At 42.6% G+C, this 19883-nt stretch overlaps 1 protein-coding gene across 3 annotated transcripts in view; it reads right to left on the bottom strand.

Moving 5' to 3' along the window:
• The window catches only part of LOC120018167 (roundabout homolog 2-like), a 67933-nt gene extending 49173 nt beyond the window's left edge, over window positions 1-18760 (bottom strand). For all 3 annotated transcript variants that reach the window (XM_038961213.1, XM_038961212.1, XM_038961214.1), the window contains exon 1: window positions 18248-18760. In XM_038961213.1, coding sequence (XP_038817141.1) covers window positions 18248-18326 — 79 coding nt within the window. In that variant the 5' untranslated portion in view covers window positions 18327-18760. The remainder of the gene's footprint in view (window positions 1-18247) is intronic.
• Window positions 18761-19883: the final 1123 nt, after the last annotated feature.

The following is a 19883-nucleotide window of genomic DNA, read 5'->3' on the forward strand; positions in this document are numbered from 1 at the left end:
GTGACTGAACTTGTTTCAGATCAACCACTTTGCCAGGAACTCTAACCGATGAGCCGGGTAGTTATTCTGAGACTGAGACTGAGACAAGGACTTGCTAGCAAATGTAATGGGTCTGGCACAAATTTCTCCGTCTTGCAACTGACAGGACAGCCCCTATGCCATCGAGGGACGCAACTGTCGACAACATGAACGGATGGGAGAAGTCGGTGTGCCAACACCATCGTGTTTACTAGAGATGTCTTAAAACATTTGCGAAGGCCTGCTCCTGTTTGGGTGTCTAGTCTGTGACGTTCAACTTTCGACGCTGTGAGGAGGGCTTTACTTTGATGACCCTTGGGTTCTCGCTTTGATCCAGTCAACAATGAGAAGAGAAGTCTGGATATTGCGGAGAAACCTGGCAAAGTGTTGGTTGTAGTTGTTTACCATGCCAAGGAACGACATCCGTTTCTGTGAAGGAGTCACACCATCAAACGCCATCAGATCAGCACTGCTCATCTTAGAGATGCTGTTGACTTTACTAGGGTCACCATTTTCATAAATTATGTGGCCAAGGAACTTGACAGACTTCCTGAGGAAGAAGCACTTCTTTGGGGCCAACTTCATGTTGTGACTACGAAGCCTGCTAAAGACCATCTCTAAGTGTTCCAAGGCCGTCTTCTCATTTGGGCCAAAGACCAAACAGATCATCCAAGTAACACAGCAAACTCATGAAGTTCTGATCTCTGAAGATACTTGTCATCATGCGCATGAAGCTTCCAGGGCTGTTAGAGACCCTGAGGTAGACGGTTGTATTCAAAAGAGCCCCATAGGTGTTGTGAAGGCGGAATACTTCCTGTCATCTTCGTGCAGTGGCATGTTACAGAATCCAGAGGTGAAATCCATTGTGCTGAATAGTGTGTTGCCGCCAAGCGCAGCCAAGCAGTCTGGTGCGGGAGAGGATGTGCATCCTTCAGGGTCCTCTTGTTCAACCAGCAGAAGTCTGTACAGATACAAAAGGTCTCCATTTTTCTTCCAGACTTGCACCAGGGGAGATGCATACTGTTTACACCCCCTCGCTCTCCCTGCCTCCTTCTCTGCGTTTGTGCTTTTATTTGCAGATTGGGGACAGGTGGAGCTGATTGGGTTGTTAAACTTTTTATGGCTGCAGGGGCTGTATTGAGTAGCTTGGATGAAAGGTGCACAGAGGTGCCCATAGTAAACTGCCTGCTCCTCAGTCCCAGTTGCTAATATACGCATATTATTATTCGTATTGGATAGAAAACACTCTGAAGTTTCTAAAACTGTTTGAATGATGTCTGTGAGTATAACAGAACTCATATGGCAGGCAAAAACCTGAGAAAAAATCCAAACAGGAAGTGGGAATTCTGAGGTTGGTAGATTTTCAACACAGCCCCTAAACAGTGGGATATGGATGAGTTTGCACTTCCTACAGCTTCCACTAGATGTCAACAGTCTGTAGAACCTTGTCTGATGCCTCTACTGTGAAGTGGGGCCGAAGGAGACAGGAAATAGTCAGGTCTACCATGACCTGACCATGATCTGACCATGCGCGTTCACATGAGAGGGAGCTCTGTTCCGTCGCATATCTGAAGTCCATGTAATTCTCCGGTTGGAACGTTAATGAAGATTTATGTAAAAACATTCTAAAGATTGATTCAATACATCGTTTGACATGTTTCTACTGACTGTTACGGAACTTTTTGACATTTTGTCAGCTTTTAGTGAATGCGCTTTCTAACTTTGGATTTGTTTACCAAACACGCTAACAGAAATAGCTATTTGGACATAAATGAAGGACATTACCGAACAAAACGAACATTTCTTGTGGAAGTGGGAGTCCTGGGAGTGCATTCCGACGAAGATCAGCAAAGGTAAGATTTATAATGCTTTTTATGAGTTTTGTTGACTGCACAATTTGGCGTTAACTGTATGGCTTCCTTTTGTGGCTGAACGCTGTTCTCAGATTATTGAATATTGTGCTTTTGCCGTAAAGCTTTTTGAAATCTGACACAGCGGTTGCATTAAGAACAAGTGTATCTTTAATTCTATGTAAAACATGTATCTTTCAAAGTTTATGATGAGTTTTTATGTTATTTGACGTGGCTCTCTGCAATTTCTCCGGATATTTTGGAGGCATTTCTGAACATGGCGCCAATGTAAACTGAGGTTTTTGGATATAAATTTGAGCTTTATCGAACAAAACATATGTATTGTGTAACATGAAGTCCTATGAGTGTCATCTGATGAAGATCAAAGGTTAGTGATTCATTTTCTCTATTTCTGCTTTTTGTGAATAATGACTAAAATATGTATACATTTGACTTAGTAGTATTCTGTTTAGTTATAATTCTATGTTACTGTATGGATGAATGAACCTCTGAATATAATGTGTTCCTTGTTAGAAAGAATGGAGTTATCTTCAGACAGGCTGGAATGATGTGTTCCTTACAGGAAATTCTGTCTTTACCCAGGGAGGGGAGAGACCTTGGGTTGGTTGCAGATTGTGTAACAGGTGGCAGACAATCCAAGAACGCTAACTGTACTGCCATTGTATACGAGAGGAGGAAGGACCTTTTAAAACCTATGACATCATCTTTATTATATAACCTAATGTAAATTGTACTATGATCAGTACTCTCGAGAATAAACGCTATTGATTGATTGATTTTGAGACTGGTTTCTGTCCATTTTATGCTGATAAGTATCTTACAAATTCTTATGTATGGGCAGAGTGTTTTAATTGAATTGGTTGATAAAGGAATTTTATTCCTATATGTTTAACAGGCTGGAAAAATGACTGTTTTTCTGTGATTTTGCGGTGACCTAACAATCGTTTGTGGTGCTTTCGCTGTAAAGCCTATTTGAAAATCGGACACTTTGGTGGGATTAACAACAAGATTACCTTTAAAATGGTATAAGATACATGTATGTTTGAGGAATTTTAATTATGAGATTTCTGTTGTTTGAATTTGGCGCCCTGCACTTTCACTGGCTGTTGTCATATCATCCCGTTAACTTCTTTTGGCTGCAATCCCATTATGGTGACAAGTTGCACCTGGGTTTGGGATAAACTAGGAGATAAAAGTTCCTGGTGCCCAGTCCTGGCTCTCCCTCTTTCCACAAGCACCATTTTGTTTTGCGATCTGGTTGATTGTTTTTTTGATTAGGTGCACCCTTCAACACATTTTACCTTCATCCGTACATCTCCATTACACCCCTCACATGCCTACTTTCACAGGTTAGTTTTCCTTTGTAGTTTTATACTTTGTTAGTTATTTAATAAATATTATTGTTACTCCTTAACTGCCAACATGTGGACTCCCTTGCTTGTCACCATCTAAGAGCCAGGTTGTGACAATACTCACGTGTCGATTTCCGGATGAGATCTTTTCTCTCTCACTCAAGACCTGGTGCAACTTCTAGTATTGACGTGGAGGCACTCTTCGGAACGGAAGCCGGAATGGGGTTTTATCAGTCATGCTGATTCTGTGAACAAATCCTTTAGCTTCTCCACAATCAAGATGGTGACGTGAGAAGAAATCTTCATAGCGCACTACTAGGTCAGCCATCTGACTTGCACTTCAGACATCACAGGAGCTGAGATCCAAAGAACTCAACTCCAGCAGTCTCAGTTTCTCTTCCGTGGAACGTGTGTCTCATGCGGCCCATCACATTGGCCTCAGACGTGGCTTGAGGACAGCTGACCAGGTGGACTGCACTTTGTTCTGGTTCGCCATCTTGCATTTCCTCCGTTGCTACACATGGGAAGACATCTGCAAGCATCACATTGCGCTTCAGTCACACAGGACGGCCAGACATGTTGACCAGCTTCAGAGGGACCCATCAGTCTTCCCACAGAGGCGTAACAATCCTTGACACCATGATCCCCTGTGGTGCTGAGCGAGACGTAGTAGGTTCTGTCATCACCAGACTGCCAGGAGACAACGGTGGTTTTCGGTGGCTTACCCCAAACGAAATACTCGCGACCAGGGTCAAGGCAAATGGCTGAGTTACATCTCACTGTTCTTATCTTGTCAGGGATGTCGTCACCTCTCCAGCGGTTCATTTCAGCTAATAAGGCGAGAAACAGCTAATAACATTCCAGCTAATATGGCAAGAAACAGAACTCAGATTGTGTCATCTGTGCTGCAAGGGGCCCGAGACTGCTTTCCAATAATTGTCACATTGTTTTGATTCAGAGGATGTGCTTCATCATGTTGACCTTCTACTACCAAGATTAGAACAACCATCTTGCATCCATACATTTCCATGTTTAAAAAAGCCTGGGGCATGCATGTCTCGTATGACCAGGAGTAAAACAGAGGAAGCACAGACACTCTCCCATGCAATGAGACTGTTGAGTGACTAGTATCATTACAGACCCTGTAGGCCTGTTCTCTGGTACGATGTTGAGACCTTGGGTTGTGTGCAGGGGAGATGTGTTCCCGGGAAGCACGGCTTTGTCACTGCACTTTCTCTAGCATTAGTACTAACATACCCATCATACGACCCATAATCGTCTCATCTGGCTGCTGCTGTGCGTGTTGAACCAGGGCAGGAACGGCAGAAGTGTGCAGAACTTGATACTGTTGACTTTGAGTTGGAACAGTGTGACACAGATGACATTGAGCCAGAACAGGAGCAAAGGAGGAGTGTGAGGCATGACATTTTATCATTAGCTCTGTTGTGTGACACTGGGACCTTCATGCAGAGCAGTGGCATGACTCTTCAGCTGTGTAACGCTCCTTTGTTTCATTAAGGCTCTCTGCTCCCTCATTGATCCTCACCTGAACATCTCTGGAATTCTACTCAAGTGCTTTGCAGTTGAACCTGCAGGAGAGCTCAGGATCAGGGCAATGTTTCACAAACATGCAGGCTACTTGTTGACTTATGTTTTCCATCCTCCCACCCTGTCTGTGTAAACCCTCATCAGCTAAATCTGCTGCTTTGTTGAGCCTGATCCAGTAGTCTACCGGGTCCTGCCTCAGTTTGGGCTTGGTAGAGTAGAAATCTTCAAGCGGTAGACATGACGACGTGTCACTAAAATACTGCAGGAGGATATGATAGATTAGATCTGGGTTCTGTTTAACATCCAACAACTCGTCACTCCGCAAGCCTACAGTATCTTCACTACATCCTAGCCCCCCCCCCCCCCAGAAACCCGCTCATGATCTCTTCCGCTTGATCAGGCACCTCACATTTTTGCCTTTTCAGATAGTCTGTCATATCAACCCACTCTTGAACTGTGTACTTGTCAGAGCTGTCACCTCTGAACACTCTGGGTTCTCTCTCGGACTTGACGTGGATGGTCACATGTGGAACTTCATGTGTTACTGAATCAGTTGCTGACGTTTCTCTTCATGGTGTACTGTGGAGCTCACCACTCGCATCTATGGCTCCTGCTGACAACAATCTGGCTACTATGGAGTCCCCTATCTCCACTACTAACTGGCTTACCATGTCAGTAAGGTGTAGTATGGCATCTGTATCACTACTGGGCATGAACCTCCCCTCAAAAACTGACCCATAAGAGAACAACCTGGGCTGTGACCTTGCCCCGCTCTCCTAACACTCAGCTACTGACTGATGTCCCCACTCCCTGACCACGAAAGCCACTGGAAATCGCATTGCTACCTGTATGCTCACCAAACCAAAACACCCCTCCCCTTAGTGAAATAGTTAATGATTTATACTACTATTGCTATGTTGTAAATGTGAGCCATGACACCACCTTTAGATTAAACAAATGTAGAATTTAAAAAAAGAAATAAACAAAAAAAAAACGCAGTCCTAAAGGCCCCAAAACCAAAAATCTGACCAGAAGAGCACACTTGATCTTCACTTCCCCCGGTGATCTGCTTCAGGCTGATCTTGAGGTTAACGGGTCACGACACCAGTGTAACGGCTCATCGACAAAGGATACAGTGCTGTTCTCTTTCACAGTTTATTCTGTAGACATACACACAACACAATGTGTAAACTTCAGAGAAAATCTGTCATGTAATCCCCAAAGTTTAACAACTCTTTTGCTTTATATAATGGTTGTAGATATGCATCATTACATCTGTAACAACATGACTACAGAGGAGCGCTCAACTTATAATAATCATCGGATGGCCATAACACAGCAGATGGGCTACACGTGTACAGTAACATTGTTCCATAACAGTTCGGGAGCACATACCTGCAGACCTACACACACAACACAATGTGTAAACTTCAGAGCAACTGCATATGCCTCATGAAATCCAAGTGACATGAAATAAAAATAAATGTACACGTCGAGGGGACACCTCATTAGCAAGGAAAGTACAGGACGGACGCTAGCTATCCTTTAGCGTACAGCAACGTGCTAACTTTGTAAATGTCCATAAAATTGTAAACACATGCCAACATCGATAGTGATAAAACAATATCATTTTCAACCTAACATACATATGGAACCTGCGTGATCATGCACATATATGCAGTTGGCGCCACAACTATATACAACCTGTCTGCTTAATTATGACAAAACTCATACAACTAAGAAAGTCTATTTCAACCCTGTTACACATGCTCGTCGTCAACAGGATCTTGACCTGACTGGAGCTCGGCGTCGTAACCGACTTCAATGGACAAATGCTCAACGTCGAAGGCCACTGGCATGCTAGAGAAGTGTGCTCTTCACGGATGAATCCCAGTTTCAACTGTACCTGGCAGATGGCAGACTGCATGTATGGTGTCGTGTGAGCGAGCTCCCCATGGTGGTGGGGTTATGGTATGAGCAGGCATAAGCTACGGACAACAATTGCATTTTATCCTAGGCATTTTTGATGCACAGAGATACTGTGTCGAGATCCTGAGGCCCATTGTAGTGCCATTCATCGGCTGCCATCGCCTCATGTTTCAGCATGATAAATGCACAGTCCCATGTCGCAAGGATCTGTACACAATTCCTGGAAGCTGAAAATGTCCCAGTTCTTCCATGGCATACATACTCACCAGACATGCCACCCATTGAGCATGTTTGGGATGCTCTGGATCGACGTGTACAGTCGTGGCCAAAAGTTGAGAATGACACAAATATTAATTTTCACAAAGTCTGCTGCCTCAGTTTGTATGATGGCAATTTGCTTATACTCCAGAATGTTATGAAGAGTGATCAGATGAATTGCAATTAATTGCAAAGTCCCTCTTTGCCATGCAAATGAACTGAATCCCCCCAAAACATTTTCACTGCATTTCAGCCCTGCCACAAAAGGACCAGCTGACATCATGTCAGTAATTCTCTCATTAACACAGGTGTGAGTGTTGACGAGGACAAGGCTGGAGACCACTGTCATGCTGATTGAGTTCGAATAACAGACTGGAAGCTTCAAAAGGAGGGTGGTGCTTGGAATCATTGTTGTTCCTATGTCAAGCATGGTTACCTGCAAGGAAACATGTGCCGTCATCATTGCTTTGCACAAAAAGGGCTTCACAAGCAAGGATATTGCTGCCAGTAAGATTGCACCTAAATCAACCATTTATCGGATTATCAAGAACTTCAAGGAGAGCAGTTCAATTGTTGTGAAGAAGGCTTCAGGGAGCCCAAGAAAGTCCAGCAAGCTCCAGGACCGTCTCCTAAAGTTGATTCAGCTGCGGGATCGGGGCACCACCAGTACAGAGCTTGCTCAGGAATGGCAGCAGGCAGGTGTGAGTACATCTGCACGCACAGTGAGGGGAGGACTTTTGGAGGATGGCCTGGTGTCAAGAAGGGCAGCAAAGAAGCCACTTCTCTCCAGGAAAATCATCAGGGACAGACTGATATTCTGCAAAAGGTACTGGGATTGGACTGCTGAAGACTAGGGTGAAGTCATGTTCTCTGATGAATCCCCTTTCCGATTGTTTGGGGCATCCGGAAAAAAGCTTGTCCGGAGAAGACAAGGTGAGCGCTAACAGCAGTTCTGTGTCATGCCAACAGTAAAGCATCCTGAGACCATTCATGTGTGGGGTTGCTTCTCAGCCAAGGGAGTGGGCTCACTCATAATTTTGCCTAAGAACACAGCCATGAATAAAGAATGGTACCAACACATGCTCCGAGAGCAACTTCTCCCAACCATCCAGGAACCGGTCGGTGACGAACTATGCCTTTTCCAGCATGATGGAGCACCTTGCCATAAGGTGATAAAAAGTGATAACTAAGTGGCTCGGGGAACAAAACATCGATATTTTGGGTCCATGGCCAGGAAACTCCCCAGACCTTAATCCCATTGAGAACTTGTGGTCCATCCTCAAGAGGTGGGTGGACAAACAAAAACCCACAAATTCTGACAAACTCCAAGCATTGATTATGCAAGAATGGGCTGCCATCAGTCAGGATGTGGCCCAGAAGTTAATTGACAGCATACCAGGCCAGATTGGAGAGGTCTTGAAAAAGAAAAATACACTGCAAATATTGACTCTTTGCATCAACTTCATGTAATTGTCAATAAAAGCCTTTGACACTTATGAAATGCTTGCAATTATACTTCAGTATTCCATAGTAACATCTGACAAAAATATCTAGAGACAGTGAAGCAGTAAACTTTGTGTAAATTAATATTTGTCATTCTCAAAACTTTTGGCCACGACTGTACTACAGTGTGTTCCAGTTCCCACCAATATACATACATTTCGCACAGCCATTAAAGAATGGGACAACATTACACAAAACAGCCTGATCAACTCTATACCAAGGAGATGTGTCACCCTGCATATGGTGGTCACACTAGATACTGACTTACTTTCTGAAACAACGCTCCTACTTTTTTTCTTTTTGAGGCATCTGACAAATTTGCATTCCCATTCATGTGAAATCCCAAAATTAGGGCCTAATGAATAGATTTCAATTGACTGATGAACTAACTCAGTAAAATATTAGAAATTGTTGCGTTTATAAATATTTTTTCAGTGTGTAATCAGGATGTTTGAATAATGAAGAAAAGGAAAGCTGCACACACGGAGCTCAGATGCAATAAATGTATTTCCAATGTTGTTTCAACCAAGTTGTCTTCATCAGGGTAGAATGACAAACACTGCAGATCACCACCTTATATAGGGTTTCAAAGGACATACAGGTTTCTGTTATCATGGCCGGCTGTGGCATGATTTCATTGGTCCATTTACAAATACCAATAGTACATGTAAAAAAAAAAAAAAAGCATGAATGGATAACATACAATCATGGATTTAATTAGACTACAAACACAATATTATTTATAATTGATAGCAAAAACACAATAACCCCAGGAATTGTTTCATATCAAAGTTCCGACTGAAGGGAGCGAGGGCCTTTAAATTAAAAGATCCAGGCGGCTTCACCTCTCCTAGGTTGATTGAAGTGTTCGATGCCAATATAGCGAAGGGACAAAATAGGGTAGTTCGCTTCCAAAATGTGGTCAGCGACTGGGTACGTTGAGTTTTCACCTAATGGTCCTACGATACTCAGAGCTTCGTACTTTTAGTTTGCGCTTCATTTTGCCCACATTTTTACAAAGGACAAGTTATAAGATAAATAACTGCCTTAGTGGAGGGTGTGATAACACCTTTGAATGGGATCTGTTTCCCCTGTTTGGGGGTGTTTAAAGGATCTACATTTGTAAGTGCCATTGCATTGAACACTTGTAGTTTCCATCCAGTAGAGGGGCAAGGAGAAGTTCTGCAGGGGTATTTTGGGGTGTTAAATCTAAGTTTACCAATTGATCTATGAGATTTCTGCCCTTTCATAGAATTTTCTTTGCATCTCAGCCATGTTTCTGCAGCTTTGTGATTGTTTTTTGCAAATTCTTTTGATTCGACAGAATTGGCTGTAGGGCAAACCGTTTGTCAAGGGAAGAGGGTGACAGCTATCAGCCCTCAACAAACTGGATCAGTGGGTTTCTTGTAAAGATCAGTGTATAGAACATTATCCTCACAAATAAAAGATCAAGGTAACTGATTTGACGTGTGTCAGATTGCATAGTGAATCTCAGGAGCTCATAACAAGAGTTAAGAAAAGTATGGAACGCCTAGAGCCGTTCTGCATCCCCCTCCATAGAACAAAAATATCAATGTCCTGTTTCCGAATAATAATGTTGAGCAAACAAAATTAATAAAAATAAAAGAGGATTGACAAGACTGTTTCTTCATGTAACCCACATACAAATGAGCATAGTTAAGAGCCATAGGGGATCCCATAGCAGTACCCTTCATCTGGATAAAGAAATAATTTTGAAACATGAAAGTTGTGAGTACTATTTCAGCCAATGTTATAATGCATGCACTGGAGGGTAGTTCATCTGGGTCACATTGTAAGGCTGCTTTGATGTATAAAACCAGGCTATTTTTGATTTGTGGCAAGAACATTGTGGGTGGCAGTTGAGTGCACCTTTCAGACACAAAAACACTAGCAACCAATCATGTTTGTGACAAAGAGAAAAACCTGTAATTGGCCATGTCGGAGGCTTTATAAAGCGGTACAAATATTCAGCTAATGCTCATGGCCAGTGGCGATTTAAGAATGTAAATCTTGGTGGGGGAAGAAATATATATAAAAATCTAATTTTTTTTGGGGGGGGGGGGGGGGGGGGGGGGGGGCATGCCAGCCACTACACAACACTAAATAATACATTAATTGCACTATAAAAACAGTGACAAACAGTGCCCACAAACTGTTAGGGCCTACATAAAACAGCAGAGTCCCAACATCTTACCACTGCTACACCTGGCTATCAGCGGAGCCTTGTTCGGCAGGAAAAGTTAATTCAGCCTCATTTACTGCCTTTAAAAAAAAACATAGCTGATATGGCTGACTTGATTAAACAAATGTGGTTTATACTGACAATTGAGATGTACAAACTATGGCATAAGAGGACAACAAGCAGATAAGAGGCAATCCGTAAATTCGATTAAGACATTAATGAGCGAGCTTGGACAGATGTAGTCAATATAACAATTTGTTCAGCATTTTTTAAATGTACAGCGACAGAATTCAGATCATGGGCCGTTCTTACAGTGTTCTCCCTGTACACCAAGTCAGAACCGTAGGATATATAAAGGGGGCATGAGCAGACAATGAAAGCTCTTACAATATTCAATCATTACATTTCTCTAAAAACAGGTTATAGGCTACATGTGCACCACAAAGTCAGAACAGTAGGTGAAATGAGGGGAAAAATAAACCAAATTATTAGGGTGAGGCACATGGGCTACTAACAGCTTACTACACAACATACACTTAGTATTACTTTCTTAGCTACAGTATGCATATCTCCCTGGCATATTACATTACTTATGCAGCAGCATACAAGACATGTTTGGACTTTGTCATCAGTCTGGCATTCTCTGGATTTATGGGGCTTTCAAGACAACTGGAAAAAGGTTGAATTATGACGTCAGTGATCTTCAGGTCATAGTTCTAGAAAAAGAGGCCCGAGTTCCCGATTTACAATTCCGAGTTGGATGAGCTTGGAAAAAGAGACCCTTAAACCCAGAATTGGGACCACACATCTACTCCACTGAATAGCAGGCTAGTGATTGCTTTGCAATGTTTGCAGTTAGCCACTGATTCCTTCCATACCACTCATTGTTGAATTAGTGATTTCCAGCTTGTTGTGTAATGTTTATGTCCAATGGCCGATGAGCACCGATGTCATCTATAATTTCTCTTCATATGACAAGGATTAAAAAGGATTTGCCAGTAGATTGTCGACTTGATTCATGCTGACTGCTAGCTAAGATTTTGAAAGTATGTTGACATGATCAGTCCAATCAAAGCTACTGTAGCTATAATGTGATTTGATGTCATTTTATCGGTGGCCAATGACCTTGAGCCTTCTTGGATGGACACTTCTAATGTAACTATGGCAGCACACAAGGGGTTTGAATTGTTGAGCTCTACCCTTAGATTTGGCGGTGACGTAGTGTCACCATGAGTGACAGAACACTAAGCCAATCAAGGCGCAACTAGAGAACATTACCAATCCCTACACTCCGTATTTTCCGCTGGCTGCACCACCACAGAAAGCACTGAGCTAGGCTGAACCACCTGCATTTTGGAGCTGCCTTACTCCAGAAAGCAACAAACACACAAAAAAAAGAGACCATGTTTATATGGGGCTTTATTAACTCAAAGATTTTTTGCAAACTGATATGTGACACGTATTAATGCCAAAATAACATGCAACCAAAACAGTCGCCACTGCTCAATTGGCCTGGATAGTGTTCAACCACATGAAATAAATGTAATGTTGGGTCCACAGAGTTCAATGTGCATATGGAATTCTTGAAATGCTTTGGTGTGACTTGATTTGCCCCAAAATATGATTCTAAGTCAATCCTGTTTCCAAATTAACTAACAAAATAATTAAACACACTAAAAGGGTGAACAGCTAAGGGAAGGGCATATTTATAAACCCACATAAATGAATAAATTACATAAAACACAGAACAGAGCAAATTCTTAAAACTGTGCTGTCACAAAATGCTCACATCTGTGTTGATCCAATAAGTGGTTATGTAAGGTTATGTCATTGTAATATGACACACTGAAGAAATAATGTAGATACACCCATTTCACAATCAGACTAGTCCTTCACTCCACATAGCGCTGAAAGCTTCTTCTATCAGGGGCTATTAGGCTCCAGAGTGGCACAGCGGTTTAAGGCACTGCATCTCAGTGCTAGAGGCGTCACTACAGACCCTGGTTTGATCCCGGACTGTATCACAACTGGCCGTGACCGGGAGTCCCATAGAGCAGCGCACAATTGGCCCAGCATTGTCCGTGCTAGGGGAGGGTTTGGCCGGGGTAGGCCGTCATTGTAAAATAAGAATTTGTTCTTAACTGACTTCCATAGTTAAATAAAAAATGTATAAAAAAAGCAAAATTCCAAAGCAGGAGCCCAGGTTGTCCATAAGACAATTGTGGGCAACCTTGAAGTGTATTCCAGAGGGAGGAGCCCATTTAATGAGAGGCTGTTGGCCTCAAACAAGGTGATCACGCTCTACCAGCCTCTCAAGGATATCTCCACGCTGTAGCGAAGGTTGTGTACAGAGTATCTGTCTGGTGCACTGTATGGCTACTAAAGGTTCCTGTATCTCTGGTAGGAAGGAAGAGAAAACTTAAAGCAAACAGCTAGCTCTTGTTATGGTCATACCTCATTAGATAGATGTTGTGCAGTTTTCCAGAATGAAGCTGACATTCTCTCCTCTTGTTAGGTTAATTAATAAACCACTAACATTTACATCTACTACTCACATACTGTGCAACGGAATCCAGAGAGCTAATCATATTATAGATCATGAGTAACTCATTATGCAAGGATGATGGGTCTAAATAACATCCATAGTCATACACTGTAGATTTACTAAGATATTAAAAGCTATTCATGGAGAACATGAAACATCCACAGGAGAGCAAGCAACATAGCCCTGTCGGAGTGACTGCGAAAGTAGCCAAGCACTCTGATAGCTTGTCTATTGAAGTGGCTCTAATTGCAACTTCAGACACCCACCCACATGTTGGTTCATGGCTTCTCATACATGTCTGCCTTAAGACAGCAGAGTTAGCAGGAGAAGAGCTTAGGGAAAGATCAAGCCCCATCTTTACAGCCCTGTTGATCCAGGCTATATTTGGCCTATGGCTGCTAGCTATGACATTACGTAATTGGGTTTCATTAATTAATATTTACAAATATTAAGCACGCGTCAGTCTTTCTTCCCCAAGGGCATAAGTGTACCTCCATCATGCTAATATGGTGTGAAAACAACAAAACCAGAGGGAGAACTACATCCTGCTTCACTTCAAATCCTGTTGTTGTTCAGGGTAAAAGTAACCCTCTAGGTCTGCGCTGGGAACACAACTCTTAAAACAGAGATGCTACACCCCCAATCCTGTTTCCTATCTTTTTCACAGTATACACAAATCAGGGGAGACAGAGTGTACCTGTTGGGTATGGGTAGTAGCACTAAGGAACTACTATAGCTGGCACACAAGGATACATTGGGACACCGTCACACAAATTTGTAGGGGCTGCTTACCTTTGGGGCTGGTTGCTATGCACTGAGATTTATTCATGAAGCTTTCACTTCTTATACCATTTACATAATGGAGTGGATCCAAAAGCCCTTGAGAAGAATTTGAGAGTCATAAGGAGAAAAGTTTGGCTACTCTTGGCATGCTGTCAAATGGTCTTTGGATGGCGGGCTCATAATAATGCTCTCAGTCCTAAACCTGTAGTCTTCCATTGACTCTTTGTGTGCATGTTATGTGTGCTACCGTCTCATATAATATATATCTGAGACAGCGCCTTTGCCTGGCAGCTGCCCTTACAGCCCATGTCTCATCTCAGTGATGGCATCAGCATGTCCCAGAAGCAGGACATTATTCAGTGATATGACTCAAGTCAGGCTGTGTACTGTACAGTAGTAGGCTGTGGGCAGACACTGTTGTTGTGGTTTTATCATCCAGACCAGAGAACATTTTCATTAAGTGCAGCTCTGAGAGGGTTTGGGCGAACCTGCAGCCATAATGTTTCACTAGCCAAGTAACCAGGGGGAGGAGGAACTGGACACATATCACTGTAAGCTATTTCATTAACTGTTGCCTTTAGAGGGGTGTTTAGCATTGGATTAGTAAAACACCAAGCATACCAAGTGCTCTGAATTAATTAAACTTAAATGAATTGAAATAGCAGTGATTTGTCATTACAGAGAGTAAGTGATTTAATTCCAACCTGTATCAGATTGATCAGTCAGTGTGAAACACTCTGGTGAGGCAAGTTAAGTGCGGAGACTGCAACCAATATGTTAAGCAGAGGCAGCTAGCTCTGGCAACTGTCTCGCTCAACCCCTGAGGCACACAGTTCTCCCTCTTTCTGCCTTTGATCAAATGCAATTTGTGGAGGATCCCTATTTTTTTACAGACTCAAACAGAGGCCTAGGAGGACACATTCAACACACTGTCAAGTTCAAAAACAACTTGGGAAAGTATTGGCATTGATAGACTCCAAAGAGAGATTGAGACCATGCATTAATAGCCTGACTGAAAGTGGAGACCAAAGTCAAATAAGACCCCTGCTGCTAACATGATGATGCAACAATGTCCTCAATGCACCCCTGTAATACACCGGCGTCTATCTATCATGTGTCTATAAAGTATATATATATTTTTTAATGATTTTTGTTTAACATGACTGTGGTCTCAATTGTACCAGAGTAGTTCATATTTTTGACATCAATCATCCTGTCTCATGGACATAAATTTCAAATATTGTCGTACTTATCCTCTGTAAACATTTCATCATAGGATTGCCAGTCTCTCAAAGGATCATAAGAAATCTTGATGTCCTAAAGTAGCCTATGACGTGGATGCTCACAGTGACTGAGGCAGCTGCATTGATGTTCCATGAGTCTGTTGTCCCTGTCAACAGAACGCTTAAGACATCTGGTGGAAACATGCATAATAAAGAAACCTCAGGATATGTGAAGCATATCACTGAATACACTTCACACCATATGGCACCAGTGTGCTCTGACAGAGACTCAAAAAGAGTTTGATGGGAGGGGTGTCTGGGGGATAAAATGTAAATTACACACAGGCACGCACAAACACGCACGCCAATGACATTTTTTAAAATTTTTATAATTGTGAGTTATATTTCCATGGGTCGTAAAACTTCTGGATTTTTAAACGAAAAAATTGATATAGCGTAACGCAAAAAAAGTGGAAACATATTTTAAGCAAAAAGTTGAATACTTGTATTGCAAGCCAAAACAAACAATATAAATTATTTTAAAAAAGGGAGAGCAATCTGCTCTGCTTTTTTCACAACTTTTCCTCACCCATGCTTGCATTTCTTAGGTCTTCGCCTTGAATCACATTTCTATGGTTACAATCTTTTTTTCCCTATGCTTTTATTTTTAAACCCTGTTCATGTGTGGGTGGGATTTTGAAGAGACAAACTAAATTGGTTACTGTTGGTCAATACATTTGGAGTGACAGTTCAACAACCACATCCAAGTCCATGAACTCAAAATTCGAACAAACCTACAGTTGTTATTAACAGACTTGCCTAGTTAAATAAAGGTCAAGAACAAATTCATATTTACAATGACAGCCTACAGGGGAACAGTTCAGGGGCAGAACGACAGATGTTTACCTTGTCAGTTAGTACCCACCCATGCTGGCAGCTACAGCCTGGCGCTAGTTTCCCCTTTCATCTGTGGCTAAAACTTGTAAAAGAAAGGGATAATTAACGTGTAATATTGGTCACCGTGTATTTCACCGTGACATGCCAATTATTAGCTAACGTTACTGCTCACGGGAAGCACGACAAGCCAGTGTGAATGACCAGTGCACCGGTTTTGTAGAGGTGCCTCCCGAAGGTTGTTGCTTCCCACTGGGCAGCTGTATGGTCACATGTCGCCGGCAGTAGCTATGACCAATATGAGTAGGTTGGCAGCATACATGAGAAATAACTTGTAACATTGGTAGTGACCATCGAGGATACAGTATACTGTTCAATGGGGAGAGTATTGGTGCAAATTGGAACAGCAACAAAAAACGAGGACAAATCTTGACGTCAATGATCTTCAGGTGGGAGGTCTAGAAAGTTGCCAGAGTTTCCGATTACTGTTCAAAATGATTTTTCCCAGCCAGAGCTCGTTTTTTCCCCCTCCTTCTGAGTTCCCAGTTATTTTGAGTGCGGCATATGCACTGCAAGCCGGCAGTACTGCACGGTGGCACAATGCCATTCGCTTACCGAGCACTACTGTCCCGCAGTACCGCAAGTGATGTAGCTAGGTAGAGGGTGGAAAGCGTTGATGATGCGTTCTGTGGGTGTGGTCGTTGAACTCACTCTAAATGAATTGACCAATAGTAACCAATTTAGTTCTCCTAAACCCCACCCAGATGTAAACATTGGTTCAAAAATGAAAGCGTATGGGACAAAATATTGTGACCGTAGAAATGTGATTGGAAGAGTAGACTTGCGAAATACAAGCATTGGTGAGGAAAGTTTAACAAAGCGGAGCAGATTGGATGGAAATCTGGTTACTTACAAGCAATCTTTTTGTGAGTAAAGTACATATCGGATAAAAAATTATGACAGGTCTGATGCAAATTTTCCAGAGAAGGTGAGCTCTGAGTCTGTAAAATGAATAATGGGAGAAATGTCAGTGGAAACGCTTTTATGCAAGTACCGATATAATAACCATCGCATCAAAGTAAACTTGAAGTCACGCTATGACATGTGTGGTACTCCCACTACAGCTTGTCGGGAAAGCATGCAGTTTATTAAACTACAGATTAAATAAAGTTATGAACTTCACAGGGTGGTGTAAATTATGAGCTTGATGCTCCTTTCCAATAAATATCGAGGGTCTTATGATAATTGATGCTTGGCACACAAAACCAACTCATCATGTAGGCCATACAGTGGAGTTGGCTAAAAGGTTCTGCCTGGTCAATCCGAAATCTGCAGTGACTGTACAGCATTTACTGTGATAAAGCCTCCGCAGAAGTCAGATCATTCATACTTATTGCGTTTTGTGGAGCAGAGCTGTTGTCAAGTGTAACTTGACTTATTCCGTCCCTCTCCTCGCCCCTACCTGGGTTCGAACCAGGGGCCCTCTGCACACATCGACAACAGCCACCCTCGAAGCATCGCTCCACAAAAGCCGCGGCCCTTGTAGAGCAAGGGGAACAACTACTTCAAGGTCTCAGAGCGAGTGACGTCACCGATTGAAACACTGTTAGCGCGCACCCCGCTAACTAGCTGGCCATTTCACATCGGTTACACTCACCCCCCTTTTGACGTCCTTTTACACAGCAACCAGTGATCCAGGTCAACAGCAAAAACAACAATAAAATCCATCATTTGGTGTTATGTTGATGGTGTTAGAAAATACTGTTTCATGCACCGCTCCAGAATCTTCCATAAGTGTTCAATTGGGTTGAGATCTGGTGACACACACACTTTAAACCCCTATGCCCCTTTGAGAACCAAAGTCACAGATCTTTTGTTCTAACCATGGTAGCCAAAATAACGGGAAACTGGTTAATTTTTTATATTTTTAACATAACCCTAAGCATGTTGGGATGTTAGTTGCTTAATTAACTCAGGAACCACACCTGTGTGGAAGCACATACATTGTATCCCTAATTTACTCAGTGTTTCTTTTATTTTGGCAGTTACCTGTACTTGATGCATCGGCTACGCATACAAGTTGAGAAGATGAAGAGTTCATATTGTGGATTCTCACTTACCTGATGCGGTACAGATGATTGATACCGTCAATAGCAGGACATGGGTGCTATGTTTCTCCATATTCTTGTAGTTTGTCATTTTTGCGTGGTGACAGGTTGGTCTATGGCCAAACTGATGTTCAACCCTCTGTCACATTCAGTATCCAAATGTATCAAAGAGGTAAACAATTAGTGCTTACTACGAGCTCAGTTGGATTTTTTCAAGCGGTTAAAATCGCCCCGCCGAACTTTGACAACAGCTCTCCAGAACCCATGACAATTTCGCATGAAGAAATATATTGTAACATCACTTCGCCCCAACACATGCACGCAAAATCATAATGAAATCATCTTGTAGCGAAACGTCCTCAGCAAGTCATTCTACCATAAAACAAGAAATCGATACGTAAATATATTAATCTTCTCTAAAATACAAACAAGACAGCTTCGTCTGAGAAGTTGCGCTCCCGCTCGAATCTCTGTATGTGTGCCCTGTTCCTGGGATAAGAGATGACCAGTTTACGAATGTCAACTGACGCGCATGCTGAACTGAGTAAACATATCTCCGCTACGAAACCTTCGCCAATATAAGGAGGTATTCTTAAAGAGACAGGAGCAACATCTGTGCAGGCTCTGATCCGCCTGATCCCCCTTCTGCGCTACGCATGGCTAGATGACAGTGAGATGATTCACAACCTAAAGGTCTGCGTTTCAGCCATGTCAATCTTTACAGTAATTGCAGGTGTCAGTTTCCTTAGACCCCAATTTATATGGTCCTAACATTGTATGGCAAAGCAATTATAGGTAATTCAATAAACATAATCCTAGCCTGTCAATTGGCTGAAATGATTAATGTCATGTGTTTCCTTTAAGTAGGCTAAGACAAATGGATGAAAACTACATCGCAGAGGGCACATGTTGTTATTGACCAACAGAACTGTAATCAAGGGGATAATTATGAGGATTGTTATGGTGGTGACTTCAATCATTTATTGATGATCAATAAGTTATTGTTGCTTCTCCTGTTGGAAGAGAATTCTAATCATAATGATGATGATAAAGGATAATGATATTCTGCTGCTGCTACAGTACATGTACCTCTGATGATGATGATGAAGATAGCCTTCCACTGTGATAAACAGTCCAGAACAACTCAGCCCTTTAACACTGCCTGCCACAGAGCTTCCACAGGCCCCAGATTCCATAGTGATTTATTAAACAGGTGCTGGTTCACACCCACTCCTTCCTCTCATTGATCTGCAATCTGCCTCTTGCAGAGCCTCTGATGCCTATACTCTCTGGGGAGGACACACTGCTCCCCAGGGCAGGCTCCATCTCTCTGCCCCCACCCTACTCCACCCCAGCCCGGCCCAGCCTCTGTGTGCCCCTGGCCCCTGACTTCTCAATGCATTGTCTATATGTCTCTTACGGAGAGCCCAACATGATGGAGAGTGCGCATGGAGAACCAGGTGCCTGCTCTCCCTTTGTCCCCCTGAATGGGGCTGGAAATTGGGCTACAGATGAGAAGTCCAGACGCCTGTCCCGGCAAATTACACAAAGAGAGGCCACAACGGCATTAACCCCCAGCTCCAATGGAAGCGTGGACCTTATCAAAGTCTACAAAAGCTAAACAGAGAAAATGGAAACATCTCATTAT

Source organism: Salvelinus namaycush, chromosome 23 (assembly GCF_016432855.1).
Source record: "Salvelinus namaycush isolate Seneca chromosome 23, SaNama_1.0, whole genome shotgun sequence".
NCBI classification, from domain to species: domain Eukaryota; kingdom Metazoa; phylum Chordata; class Actinopteri; order Salmoniformes; family Salmonidae; genus Salvelinus; species Salvelinus namaycush.